The 13,098-nt window shown below is 42.5% G+C and overlaps 1 protein-coding gene across 2 annotated transcripts; it reads left to right on the top strand.

The window, feature by feature from the left end:
- Window positions 1-4,579: 4,579 nt before the first annotated feature.
- LOC136393053 (procathepsin L-like) lies at window positions 4,580-11,494 on the top strand. Of its 2 annotated transcripts, none has more exons than XM_066365717.1 (8): window positions 4,580-4,612; window positions 7,543-7,677; window positions 7,856-7,978; window positions 8,075-8,221; window positions 8,403-8,627; window positions 9,669-9,831; window positions 10,454-10,571; window positions 11,390-11,494. In XM_066365717.1, exons 1-8 carry the CDS (start codon window positions 4,580-4,582, stop codon window positions 11,487-11,489), a joined length of 1,044 nt encoding a protein of 347 aa, XP_066221814.1. In that variant the 3' UTR covers window positions 11,490-11,494. The 2 variants fall into 2 exon arrangements, with proteins under 2 accessions (XP_066221814.1, XP_066221815.1); XM_066365718.1 differs by lacking the exon at window positions 4,580-4,612 and adding an exon at window positions 6,950-7,029.
- The last annotated feature ends 1,604 nt before the right edge of the window (window positions 11,495-13,098 follow it).

Raw genomic sequence — 13,098 nt, 5'->3', positions numbered from 1 at the left:
TATATAATATTTAATCACTGGGTTGTACACCTGAAACTAATATAATAATATGTGTCAACTATAATTGAAAAATAAAAATGATTTAAAAATAAAAAATAGAAATAAAATAAAATGCCATATTATCAATGGATAAATTAGTCTGGAACCCACTGATCCATCTAATATTTCTGGAACTGAGACCACCAGACACCGCGAGCCTCTTGCTGTGATGTAATTAGGGGGCAAAAAATCTCACCAAAGGAATTCAAACTGAATTTTAAAAAGCCCCTAGATCTGGCCATTGGTTTTCAGAGAATTTAGGGCATATAGGAAATGAATAAATAATGCTGTGATAATTCAGTAAGCCAAATCTAAAATAGGGGAAATTCTATGGGACAAGCTCCTTTTCTTTCAACAAATAAGGAGCATGAAAACAAAACAAAACAAAACAAAAACTCAGGAGGAATTATCATAGATTAAAGGAGATTTAAGAGACATATCAACCAAATGCAGCACATGGGACCTTGTTAGGCTCCCGATTCAGTCAAACTAACCATACAATGACATTCAAGGAAATAACATTGGAAATAGAAATATATACTGGCTTATTGAACGATATTAGAAAATCATTGTTAATTTTGTTAGTATGTTGTGATTATTTTAAAAATCTTTATCAGTCTTAAAAAAAAGATTCAAGATACATGCTATAGCATGAATGAACTTTGAAAACATTAGGCTAAATGAAATAAGGCAGACACAAAAGGACAAATGTCATATGATTCCACTTATATGATATATCTGAAATAGGTAACTTTATAGATGCAAAAATTAGAACAGTGGCTACCAGGGCTGTGGTGAAGGGAGAATGTGAGTTATTATCAATGGGTACAGAGTTTCAGTTTTAGGTGGTGATAGTATTTGGGAGGTGGATGGATGGTAGTGATGATTGCACAACAATGTGAATGTACTTAAAGCCACTGAATTGTACACTTAGAAATGAAAAACATGGTCAGTTTTATGTTATATAAACTTCAGCACAATTTTTAAGAAATACTTAACTGTTGGATATATGACCAGAGATGCCTGTGATTTGCTTCAAGATAGTCTTCCCCTCTACTCCCCCAAGAGAAGTTGTGTAAAGAATAGATAAAGTAACTGACAAACTATTGATCATTGTTAAAGCTGGGTTATGGGTATATGAGGATATATGTGTGCATGTTTAAAATTTTCCATAAGAACTGAGGGGGAAATTAGAGAAGGGGAGCTGAAATCTTACACTATGAGTGGTCCTGCCTGGCTGCCCCAGAGCTTAGTGGGTGGTGGTCACCATCCTGCTGGGATGTGGCAGTGTAGAGGGATGGGGACATGCATGTGTCTGGACAGCCATTAGGATATCCAGGTCAAAACCTCACCCAGAAACACTTTGGGAAAACCAGCTGTACCCATAGCACAGGTGTAGAAATGCAACAGCTCCCTCCCCCACAACCTTGATCCCCGCTTGACACTCCTATTGCCTCCCTCAGCATAGGTGGCCTCATGGACCCCCCTTTCTCATAGTTCCTCTTATGTACTCGTGTGCAAAACTGCTAGTCAGCTATTTTATCTTACACCTGCAGTAAGCTGGCTCTGACCAACCTGAACAGGATGGTCACTCACCCGCAGAAGGTGAATTTAGTTACTATTTCACCAAAATTATAATTACATTTCATAGTGACTTGGACGGTCAAAATTTATATATATAAATTTATTTATTTATTTATTCAGTGAGAGGAGGGGAGGCAGAGAGACAGACTTCTGCATATGCCCAGACCAGGATCCACCTGGCAAGTTCACTAGGGGACGATGCTCTGCCCATCTGGGGCATTGCTCAGTTGCTCAGCAACCGAGCTCTTCTTAGCACCTGAGGCAGAAGCCATGAAGCCATCCTCAGTGTCCAGAGCCAACTTGCTCCAATCAAGCCATGGCTGCAGGAAGGGGAAAGACACACACACACACACAGAAGGAGAGTGAGAGAGAGAGAGAGAGAGAGGGAGAGAGAAATGAGGAAGGAGAGAGGAGGCATGGAGAAGCAGATGGGTGCCTCTCCTGTGTGCCCTGACTGGGAATTGAATCTGGGACATCCACATTCTGGGCTGACGCTCTACCACTGAGCCAACCAGCAAGGGCTGACATTTAATATTTTATATTCTGTTAAATTCCAAAAAAAAAGGCCCTGGCCGGTTGGCTCAGCGGTAGAGCGTCGGCCTGGCGTGTGGGGGACCCGGGTTCGATTCCCGGCCAGGGCACATAGGAGAAGCGCCCATTTGCTTCTCCACCCCCACCCCCTCCTTCCTCTCTGTCTCTCTCTTCCCCTCCCGCAGCCAAGGCTCCATTGGAGCAAAGATGGCCCGGGTGCTGGGGATGGCTCCTTGGCCTCTGCCCCAGGCGCTAGAGTGGCTCTGGTCACGGCAAAGTGAGGCTCCGGAGGGGCAGAGCATCGCCCCCTGGTGGGCAGAGTGTCGCCCCTGGTGGGCGTGCCGGGTGGATCCTGGTCGGGCGCATGTGAGAGTCTGTCTGACTGTCTCTCCCCATTTCCAGCTTCAGAAAAAAAAAAAAATTCCAAAAAAAATTTATACTAATTTGAGGATACAGAATCTCATCACTGTGAGTATGCCTACCCAAAGTAGGCAGCTTGCTCCCTACCTCTTTCCTTGTCAGGAGGAGGGTCTGTAGTAAAAGTGGGCTGTTCAAATGAGGATGTGAGTGTGAGCTGTATCATTATGGATGTACTGGAGCATAGCTCTTACTTCTGTGTAAGCAACATGATGGGTGTATGTTCTCTCCCAAGTCATTCCCTCTCACTCTTCTATTACCAGTATTTGGGTATAAACACACACACATTTTGGCCCTGGCTGGTTGGCTTAGTGGTAGAGCATTGGCCCGGCATGTGGAAGTCACAGGTTCAACTCCTGGCTAGGGCACACAGGAGAAGTGCCCAACTGCTTCTCCATCCTTACCCCTCTCCTTTCTCTCTCTCTCTCTTCCCCTCCCTCAGCCAAGGCTCCATTGGAGCAAAGTTGGCCTGAGCACTGAGGCCTCTTCCTCAGGCACTAGAATCACTCTGTTTGGAACACAGCAATGCCCCAGATGGGCAGAGAATTGCCCCCTAGTGGGCATGCGGATGGATCCCAGTCGAGAGCATGCAGGATTCTGTCTCTCTGCCTTCCTGCTTCTCCCTTCAGAAAAATACAAAAACAAACAAAAACCACACACACATTTTCATGTAGTTATAGCCATGTACATATATACACAGGTGTGGGGACTGGAGTGTGTGTGTGTGTGTGTGTTGTGTGTGTGTGTGTACTACTACTGGGCATATAAGTAGATAAGATAAAGATAGAGACACAGTATCATAATGAAGGTGTTTAGGAACATGGACAAGCAGATACAGATATAAGTAGATTATAAGATCTACAGACAAAAGGCATGAATAGAAACAGACACAAGCATACATAATGAAGATATGTTAGCATTTCATATGCAGATCCACACAGAAGCAGATCCCTAAATAAACAGATGATACCTGTCATGGCATGTCACCATTTCTACTGGGAATTCCTAAATGATAAGTAAAATTGTGTGATTGAATCTGGTGATGGTGTTTCACAATAGCCATTTTTATTTTCCTCTGTGGGAATTGGAGATGTCAGTGTGTGGGAATCCTCTAGAAATCCTGTGTATTTATGCTCTTATGAGTATTTTGCTGAAAATAAGCCTATGTATTATGATTTTACTCTGGAAAAATCCTACGAGACCCAGCTGAACCAAGGGTTGTTCTAGCTCAGTTTCCTGAGGTCTCTTGTGCCAGTTGAAGAACCCATAGTGAAGCTGAGACACCTCTGAGTGAGAGAGTGCCCTTTCCACTGGCCCTGCACATGGCTATGCTCAGATCCTACAGCTTGTAACTCTTAGTTGTGGTCACTGTGTTCCTCCTTTCTACCAGGAGATTTTCACTCTGGAAGTTTCCTGAGGCTCAGTGGTTCATTTGGTTCTGCGGGAAGGTTTTGCATCATCATATATTCTTGCTCCAATTCTGAGCAATAATTCCTTGAGAGCCATTTCTCACTTTCATGCTACACTTTACATTGTGGTCACTTCTGTTGGGTGTAGAGTGGATAAACTCCTTTTACAGTTACTACACCTTTATCTACTGGCTACATAATTTATATGCAGACTGTGATTTCTTTCATTCTGTAGTTTCATCAAGAATGCAAGAAAAGCCTGACCAGGTGGTGGTGTGATGGATAGAGTGTCAGGCTGGAATGCAGATGACTCAGTTTCAAAGGCCCAAGGTCACTGGCTTGAGTATGGGCTCATCTGGCTTGAGCGCAGGCTCACCAGTTTAAGCGCGGGGTCACTGGCTTGAGCGTGAGTTTATAGACATGACCCCATGATTGCTGGCTTGAGCCCAAAGGTCACTGGCTTGAAGCCCAAGATCACTCGCTTGAGCCCAAAGTTGTTGGCTTGAGCAAGAGGTTACTCCCTCTGCTATAGCCCCCCAGTCAAGGCACAGATGAGAAAGCAATCAATAAATAACTCAAGGTGCCGCAACAAAGAATTGATGCTTCTCATCTCTCTCTCTTCCCGTCTGTCTGTCCCTATCTTCCTGTTTGTCCTTCTCTCTGACTCTGTCAAAAAAAAAAAAAATGCAAGAAAAGGAACCATACTGACTGAAGGTATTACCTTGACTTTATTCTTAGAGGAGAGGACAGCATGAAATAAACTTTTGTTCTTTTTATACAATAAAATTAGCCTTTGTGGTGGAAATATATACATAGCTCTCAGTCACTTTTATTTAAAAAGAAGGTACTAATCAAATAAATTGGGCTTAATCACCCTCAGGGTGCCATCACTTTGCCTCTTTCTTATTATTTTTGTTTTGTTTTCTCTTAAACACTTCTAGAAGTGAGAAGTTATTTCTGTGAATTTCAGGAGTTTCTGTCCTGAGCCATGTCTGTGGATTTGCTGCATTTAGGGAGTTTTCTTGGTCTTGTGAAAGACATCTCTTTGGTCAGAGGTAGATCTCCCCTCACTGTGTACACAGGGCTGGTTTGGAGGAGGGTCTGAGAAGTTGCTTTGTGTTCTATGGTTGGTTCTGGTTTGCTTCTGAGAAACCTTTTTGGAGGCCCAAGAAATAGGCTCATACTGTTTTTGGCTGGGCTTGTGGCTTTTTTGAAATAACAGCACACTGGGGGCATGAGCTCCCAAGTCTGCAGGAAAGTCGCATATACACCTGGACAGAGGTCAGCACACCCCACCTCACCTGGAAAGGAGAGGCAGCCAGGAAGGAGGACATATATCTGAAATTATTCACTCTCTGTTCCCAGGCTTTGGCTATTGTTGAAAAACCCACTCCTAGTTGTCCTAATGGTCACTCACCCTGATGTCCTGAACATTCCTGATGCAGCTGGAGGTGAGTTTGGATGTGACAAAGGCATGTCACTGCTGAGAGAGTAAGGGACAGCCTCAGTCAGAGTCTTCAGCGAAAATACAACGGAAATCGTGTGAACCAGGATAAGGATTTAAAGAGATTAAAGCTGGGGGTGGGGGAATGGAAATTTAAGAAATGGTGGTGAGACAAAAGGTAAATCAGTTAAATAGATAAATGTTTAAAAAATAAATTTTTAAATTTAGAAATTAAAGTTTATTTTTAATTTTACAATGATTTAAAAAACCATTTCAAGTAGAAATTAGTGTACAAGTCCAGATAACCTGTGACATCATTTTATCAAAATAATTCCAAATATGGGCCCAGTCAGGTAGCTTAGTTGGTTACTGTTAGAGAATAATCCTGATATGCCAAGGTTGCGGGTTTGATCTCGGTCAGAGCACATACAGGAATCAACCAATGAATGCATAAATAAATGGAACAACAAGTAGATCTCTCTCTCTATCCCCTTCATCTTTCTCTCTCTCTAAAATTAATACATAAAATAAAAGAATTCAAAATACGAATAGAAATAGGTGATGTGGGACGTTACATGAGGTAATGATAAAAATTTATCTAAATTTTCCTAGAAGGTATTAGCAATTAAGTTATTATGTAATAAAAGAAGACAAACATGTATAATGTTTCTGATTTGTTTCTTAGTCTTAATTGTGTAATTTATATTTACTATATATATTCTTCTCCATCTAAAATATTTTTACACTGCCATTTATATAATGGTATTAAATGTAAGTTAAAGTAAAATTCAGTGAAGTAAAAGTCATTCAAGCAAATTTCTTAAAATCTCAAGGAAAGCTCATTTGTTACTGAGGGAAACATAGTAATAACACAGAGAGAGATGAGGTAAGAGCAGTTTCTACTTTCTGCCACTTTCCCTTTCATTAGACTACATTCTTCTGTAAATAACTCCCTCTGTTGGTTTTGAAAAAGGCTTGAGAGAGCAGATGACTCCCTGCTTGGGGCACACAGGAAGAGAGAAGTACAAATGCCAGCCTTCCCTGGACCCCACACGCCCTGTGTTCTGGGCATTGCCATTTCACTCGAGATTTCTTCCCAAACCCAGCTGAGCCCTTCCTGAAATACTGAACACACATTTGCCTGTGGCATCTCCCTTACTCTACTCATCTCACCTTTGCACGCTTAATACATTGGGACCACTGTTCTCAGCCCTTCTGAGATTTTTAACCAAAAAGTGTAGGACTAAAGGGCACTAGAGGTTACATTGAGAATCCACTGCGGGGGTAGTATCCCTGTAAGGGACCCCAAGTTTGCTTCCCCCCAGGGTCCACTTTAATAGGTATGACCAGCCCTGGGATCAGGTATGATAGACTGAGCCTTGACACTCACCAGGAACACAGCTCCCTTGTCCCGCCCCTGCAGGCCCCGCCCACAGGCCGGTTAAGCCAATCATGGCACGGGCAGGCGGTTGGGGCAAGGCCTTTCGGAACCTAATCTCTTAGTTTAAATCCGAGGCCTGGAGACCAGGACTCCGACATCGACATCGAGGTCCCTGGACCTACACCTATTGACTACACCTGTGCAACTAACTGCTCCTGCCACAGGTAAGCACCCAAGGACAGTGCCAGGAGTAGAGAGGGCGCCTTGGGAACCAGTTTGACTCAAGCCCTATGGGTCGAGGTTACAGGGGTCCCAGGAGGCAACGTCCCTGAGCCTGATAGGGTTTACACTGCAGCATAACCCTGTCTGCAGGGCTGCTGGCCGCAGCTGTGCAGCCCCACAGGCCATATGAACATCCTCTGGAAACTACTGGAGTGTGAAGAGGACTGGGACAGCCTTGCCGGACCCCGCCTGCACCATCAGTATTACTAGACCTTGGGCTGGTTCCCTGAGCCCTTGAGGAGCTGGTCCTGCCTGAGCATGGGAATGGGGGAGGGGAGGACCGTTTTCCTCCAATCCTTATCCTCATCCTTCCTCCACGGTCCTTGTGTAAATGCTTGCGAGGATACATTCAATGTTTTCACTCCACTGCGGAGGCTGTAACATCTCAGAAGAAACGAGGATGGCTTTTTAGAAGAATTGATCTAATCAGAGACTCATTTCTTTTCTCTTCCTAGGTTTTTATAATGAATCTTTCCTTCTTCCTGACCACCCTTTGCTTGGGAATAGCCTCGGCTTCTCTAAAACTTGATCACAGTCTAAATGAAGAATGGAACCAGTGGAAGGTGATCCATGACAAATATTATAACAAGGTTGGTAACACCTAAAAGTGTCCAGAGGGACTCCGCAGAGAAAGGTCCATGTTGGGAGTTTATAGCAGAGGGTAGCTTCTTGAGGCCGGCTCTTACCAAGACCGTAACTTTATAACCCCCATGACTGCCATTTCTTTCCATTTTAAATAAAGACCATAGCTTATCTCTCTGCCTCTAGAGTGAAGACGGGTGGAGGAGAGCAGTGTGGGCGAAGAATAAGAGAACGATTGAACTGCACAACCGGGAACACAGACATGGGAAACACAGCTTCACCACTGCAATGAATGCCTTTGGTGACATGGTGAGTGTGGCATGGGAGGCTCCATGGTTTGTGCTTCCTTCCCTAGTACTTTACCAAAATAATCTTGCTTGGCTACACTGTATTTGTTTTTTGAAGACCAATAAAGAATTCAGAACGATGATGAATGGCTTTCGAAAGGAGAAGCAGAGGAAGGGGAAAGTGTTCCGAGAAGCTCCCGATGCTGAGATCCCCCCATCTGTGGATTGGAGAGAGAAAGGCTATGTCACTCCTGTGAAGGATCAGGTATGACAGCACTCTCAACATTTTTCTCTCTGAAAATAAAGCCCAAATGAATTTTCAGCCTTTTGTGGTAGAATATGAAACAATATGCAGTTCACTAGTTTTTAAAATGAGTTTTCAGATGTATGGGCTGTTGTTAGTCTTGCTGTTAGTTTTGCAGACTGATTTTAAACTTTGTTTTTAGGGTCAGTGTGGTTCTTGTTGGGCTTTTAGTGCAACTGGTGCCCTTGAAGGACAGATATTCCGGAAAACTGGCAAACTTGTTTCCCTGAGTGAGCAGAACCTGGTGGACTGCTCTCGTTCTCAAGGCAATGACGGCTGCAATGGTGGCTGTATGAATTATGCCTTCCAGTATGTTAAGGACAATGGAGGCCTGGACACAGAGGAATCCTATCCGTATCAGGCAAAGGTAAAAGGTGCTTGTTATCGTGTTATTATTCCAGCTCTACTTTTGAAATTCAACACTTTTAGGGAAAAGAAATCTATTTCTGCAAACTGTCAGAACTATCCTTAAAATATATTAGCTTTGGACAGTTCTGTTAATATAGTTGAGATAGCTTTTTCTATATCTATGTTACATGATCTATGTTACATGGGGATGTATTGTACTTACCATTCTACAGAGTGTCTGTAAAGTCATGGCGCACTTTTGACCAGTTACAGGAAAGCAACAAAAAAAATGATAGAAATGTGAAATCTGCACCAAATAAAAGGAAAACCCTCCCAGTTTCTGTAGGATGATGTGGCAGCATGAGTGCATGTGCAGATGATGACGTAACACTGTGTATACAGCGGAGCAGCCCACGGCCATGCCAGTCGAGATGTGGACGGTACAGAGGAAAGTTCAGTGTGTTCTGTGGCTCGCTAAATTTGAATCCGTGACCAAAGTGCAACGTGAATATCGGCACGTCTATAACGAAGTGCCACCACATAGGAATAACATTACTCGGTGGGATAAGCAGTTGAAGGAAACCGGCAGTTTGGTGGAGAAACCCCGTTCTGGTAGGCCGTCAGTCAGTGACGAGTCTGTAGAGGCTATATGGGATAGCTACCTAAGGAGCCCTAAAAAAATCTATGCATGAGCCCACATCGAACTGCACTGAATAGGTATGAAACTGGGAGAGTTTTCCTTTTATTTGGTGCGGATTTCACATTTCTATCGTTTTTTGTTGCTTTCCTGTGACCCGTCAAAAGTGCACCATGACTTTACGGACACACTGTATATACAGTACAGATTTCTCCAGAGGGAATAATTTCTTATGATCAGATAGTGTCTCATTGAGTAGACACAGCAACTAATATTTTTAATTTCAAAATAAGTAACATTTTACTTCCTGAGATGTTTTATAACGAATTTGACTTAGAAATTATTAAGCTGACAACTGTCTTGAACTCTTGTTCCCCACAAGATGGATGGTAGTAATCATGTCTTCCCCTTTGACTTTGAAAGGATAAAATCTGCAAATATAAGCCTGAGAATTCTGCTGCCAAAGATGCTGGCTTCATGAACATTCACAAGCAGGAGAAGTCCCTTATGGCGGCAGTGGCGGCTGTGGGGCCCATCGCTGTTGCTATGGATGCAGGCCACTATAGCTTCCAGTTCTACAAAAAAGGTAAGCATTTACCTTTGGATAAATTTAGGCAGAAAAACTGGAAAAATCCATGACATACAACATTATTGACTCTATGGTGTGTAAAATTCAATATAAAATTCCTGGGTGTATGGATTTAACATCACTGTGCATTCTGGGTATGTAATATTTGTGCTTGATGTATCCATCTGACATGACTTGACACATACCTCCATGATGTTAAGCACTTCATAAATATATTTAAATGGTTATATACTTTGATTGATATAACTTAATTTTTTTTCTAATTGTTAGACCTTTCAAATATTCCAAATAATTTTACTTTTGTAATTAAACTGTAATTAATATTACTTCTGTAATCTTGAGCCAAGGGGCTCAAGTAATTTTGTGTTCTGTGCTGTTTCCTTAAACTGACATCCTAAAAGTAGAATGACAAGGTTTCAATGAATCGTCTCCTGATAAGTTGTTTACAGAAGAGATTTCATTTCTAGCCTAAGAAAAAAAATTTACTTTTAAATCTTATTTGGATTTCTGTTAATTTTACTGAACTTTGAGATGCTTCCTTTACCGAAGTCAATAGGCTGGGTTACTGTCATATATCACTAGGAGGTCCTCATCTCAGCATTGACTTTTATTTTCCCAGGCGTTTATTATTATCCAAAATGCAGCAATAAACATCTGAATCATGGTGTTTTGGTGGTTGGCTACTACTTTGAAGAAGCAGAACCCAATAACAATACATATTGGCTTGTCAAGAACAGGTATACAATGCCAAACATACCTTTATAGGCATATAGGTCCTTAAATTCTTGAGCACACTTCTGATAACTCAGTCTTTATACCAGTTAGGGTGAACACAGGCATATAAATATTTGATTATAGCATTGAGATGCTATCTCAAGCTTGCTAGGGTATTGATATAGTTTTGTACCATTGCAGTTCTAAATTTTAATTTTTTTCTAATTCTTAAACACGTATGGCTCCTAAGACTTTCCTTTTTCTTCCTTTAATTTTGTGGTTTTGTGGAAGGTTAGGGAAAAGAGTTATATGCAAGCTTAGAATTTAGCCAAGAACAAGAACAGCTGCTTCTACTGCATCTTTCTGATTCTATTTAGGATTCTGATGTTATTGACTGTTATTGTTAACAAACATAAATGTGTTGGCCCTGGACAGTTGGCTCAATGGTAGAACATTGGCCTGGTGTGTGGATGTTCCAGGTTTGATTCCTAGTCAGGGCACATAGAAGCAACCATCTGCTTCTCTGTCCCCCTTTCTCCTTCTCTCTCTCTCTCTCTCCCTCTCCCTCCCATAGCCATGGCTTGATCGATATGAGTGAGTTGGCTCCAGGCACTGAGGATGACTCCTTGGCCTCTGCATTATGTGCTAAAAATAGCTCAGGTGCTGAGCAATGGAGCAATGCCCCATATGGGCAGAACATGGCCCTGTACAGGGGCTTGCTGGGTGGATCCTGGTCAGGGAGCCTGTGGGAGTCTGTCTCTCTGCCTCCTCTGCTCTCACTTAATTAAAAATAATAATAAAATGTGTTGATTGTATAAAATAAAAAACCCTCTCTTTTCAGCTGGGGTACAGGTTGGGGCATGGATGGCTACTTCAAGATTGCCAAAGACCAGGGCAACCACTGTGGTATCGCCACCGCAGCCAGCTATCCTATTGTGTGAGATGGAAACAGAGAGACTTGAGAGAGACAGAATATCCAGAGGAGGAATTTTAACTCAAAACTAACCAGACCTGGTTGTGCAAAATAAAACATTTGAGTCGTTGAAGATCTAAGTTGTGGTTTGAATTCTGTGACATTTTACACTGGTAGAATACTTGTTAAATTACTGCTGTAAACAGCTTTAATGATTGACTTGCCTAGTTTGAATTATTATATATTACCTTTTCAGATAAAACTTAATTTCAAAGTAAAGGTCGAGTTTCTTTGTTTTTTAATACATTACTTTCTGTAGAATCAAAAATGTAATTGCTGGCACCCATCCTGTGTCCCGGCAGCACTGGCGCTGACGGCTCTAAAGGAGGAGCAGAGAGGACAATAAGAGCAAAGTGCAGGGACTTGGTGCCCTCTGGGGGTCAGCAAATGCCCCCAGCAAGAGACCTCTGAGCAAACTTCAAGATTTCATACTTGTCCCGTCTGGGATGGAGAAATGGGTTTCTCTTTGCTGCATTATATCATTTTTTTTTATAATAGCTTTTAATTATTTCTATAAAATAACAAATTTAGAGGTATATAATTTAAAAATTACAGAATTAGTAAATAAAAAAGAAGACTGGAAAACAGACCATCCTTATTCAACGGGTGGTATGGAGCTTCTGGAGCTTGGAGCAGCTTTGGCAGGAGAGAGTTGAGTTTAGTTTCAGAGATGTTAGGTTTGTGATGTCTGCAATATAGCTCATGCTGTCTTGCCTTCTCTCACACTTACGTTGCTTTCCTCTTCCTTTTTCTTTCACTTTGACTTAAGATTTATTCTATCAGCCTTCTAGCTGGTTTGCCTAACTCCACTCTCTTTTCCTTTCAACATCCATTACCAGGTTAATCTTCTTGGAGTACCAGTATTATCGTGTCAGCATTCATGTCAGCTCGAATCCCTTTGCCTTACAGGGACATAAGGCTCTTACCTGACACTCTGAGCCCTGCCCGCACAGTCTATTTATCGTTCATTTTACTTTCCACTCCTTACCTACTTGGGTCCTTTGATTCATTCACCTGTTCATTCATTCAGTGCTAGGCAGTGTGCTATGTGATGGGAACAGGGCATGGATTCTGGGCCATGGCCCTTGCCCTCATGGCATTTTGAGCCAAAATTACATAAGTAATAAAATAAAGCAACAGGGGACCGGAGTAAGTGGGTGGTGATCAGAAGGTGAGCTTCAGGCAGAGGAACAGCATGTACGAAGGCCAGGAGAGAAGAGTATGAGGACTGCCATTAGTCCTGTAAAGTGCAGGAAGGGGAGTGTCTACGGATGAGAATTGGAAGCTGGCGAAGCTGAGATCGCAGAGGACCATGTGAGTCAGGGTGGAAGTTTGGCCGAGGAAATATTCTCAAGGCTTTTAAACTGTGGGGTAGCATAGCTTCTCTTCTTTAACTTTGGAAACTGCCTGCTGAGCAGGGGTTGGATTGGAGGGAACAAGGCAAGAAGTAGGGAGACCAGTTAGGAGGCCATCATATTACCCACGAACAGTCTGACATGGTCTGAATTGGGCAAGTGGCAGAAGGGTGGGGAGACATGAATTACTCCTTCTTATTCCTTCCACCTCTAATGCTCTAC

The sequence above is a fragment of the Saccopteryx leptura genome, chromosome 2, assembly GCF_036850995.1.
Source record: "Saccopteryx leptura isolate mSacLep1 chromosome 2, mSacLep1_pri_phased_curated, whole genome shotgun sequence".
In the NCBI taxonomy this organism is placed as follows: domain Eukaryota; kingdom Metazoa; phylum Chordata; class Mammalia; order Chiroptera; family Emballonuridae; genus Saccopteryx; species Saccopteryx leptura.
This window is presented reverse-complemented; position numbering and strand designations above follow the sequence as displayed.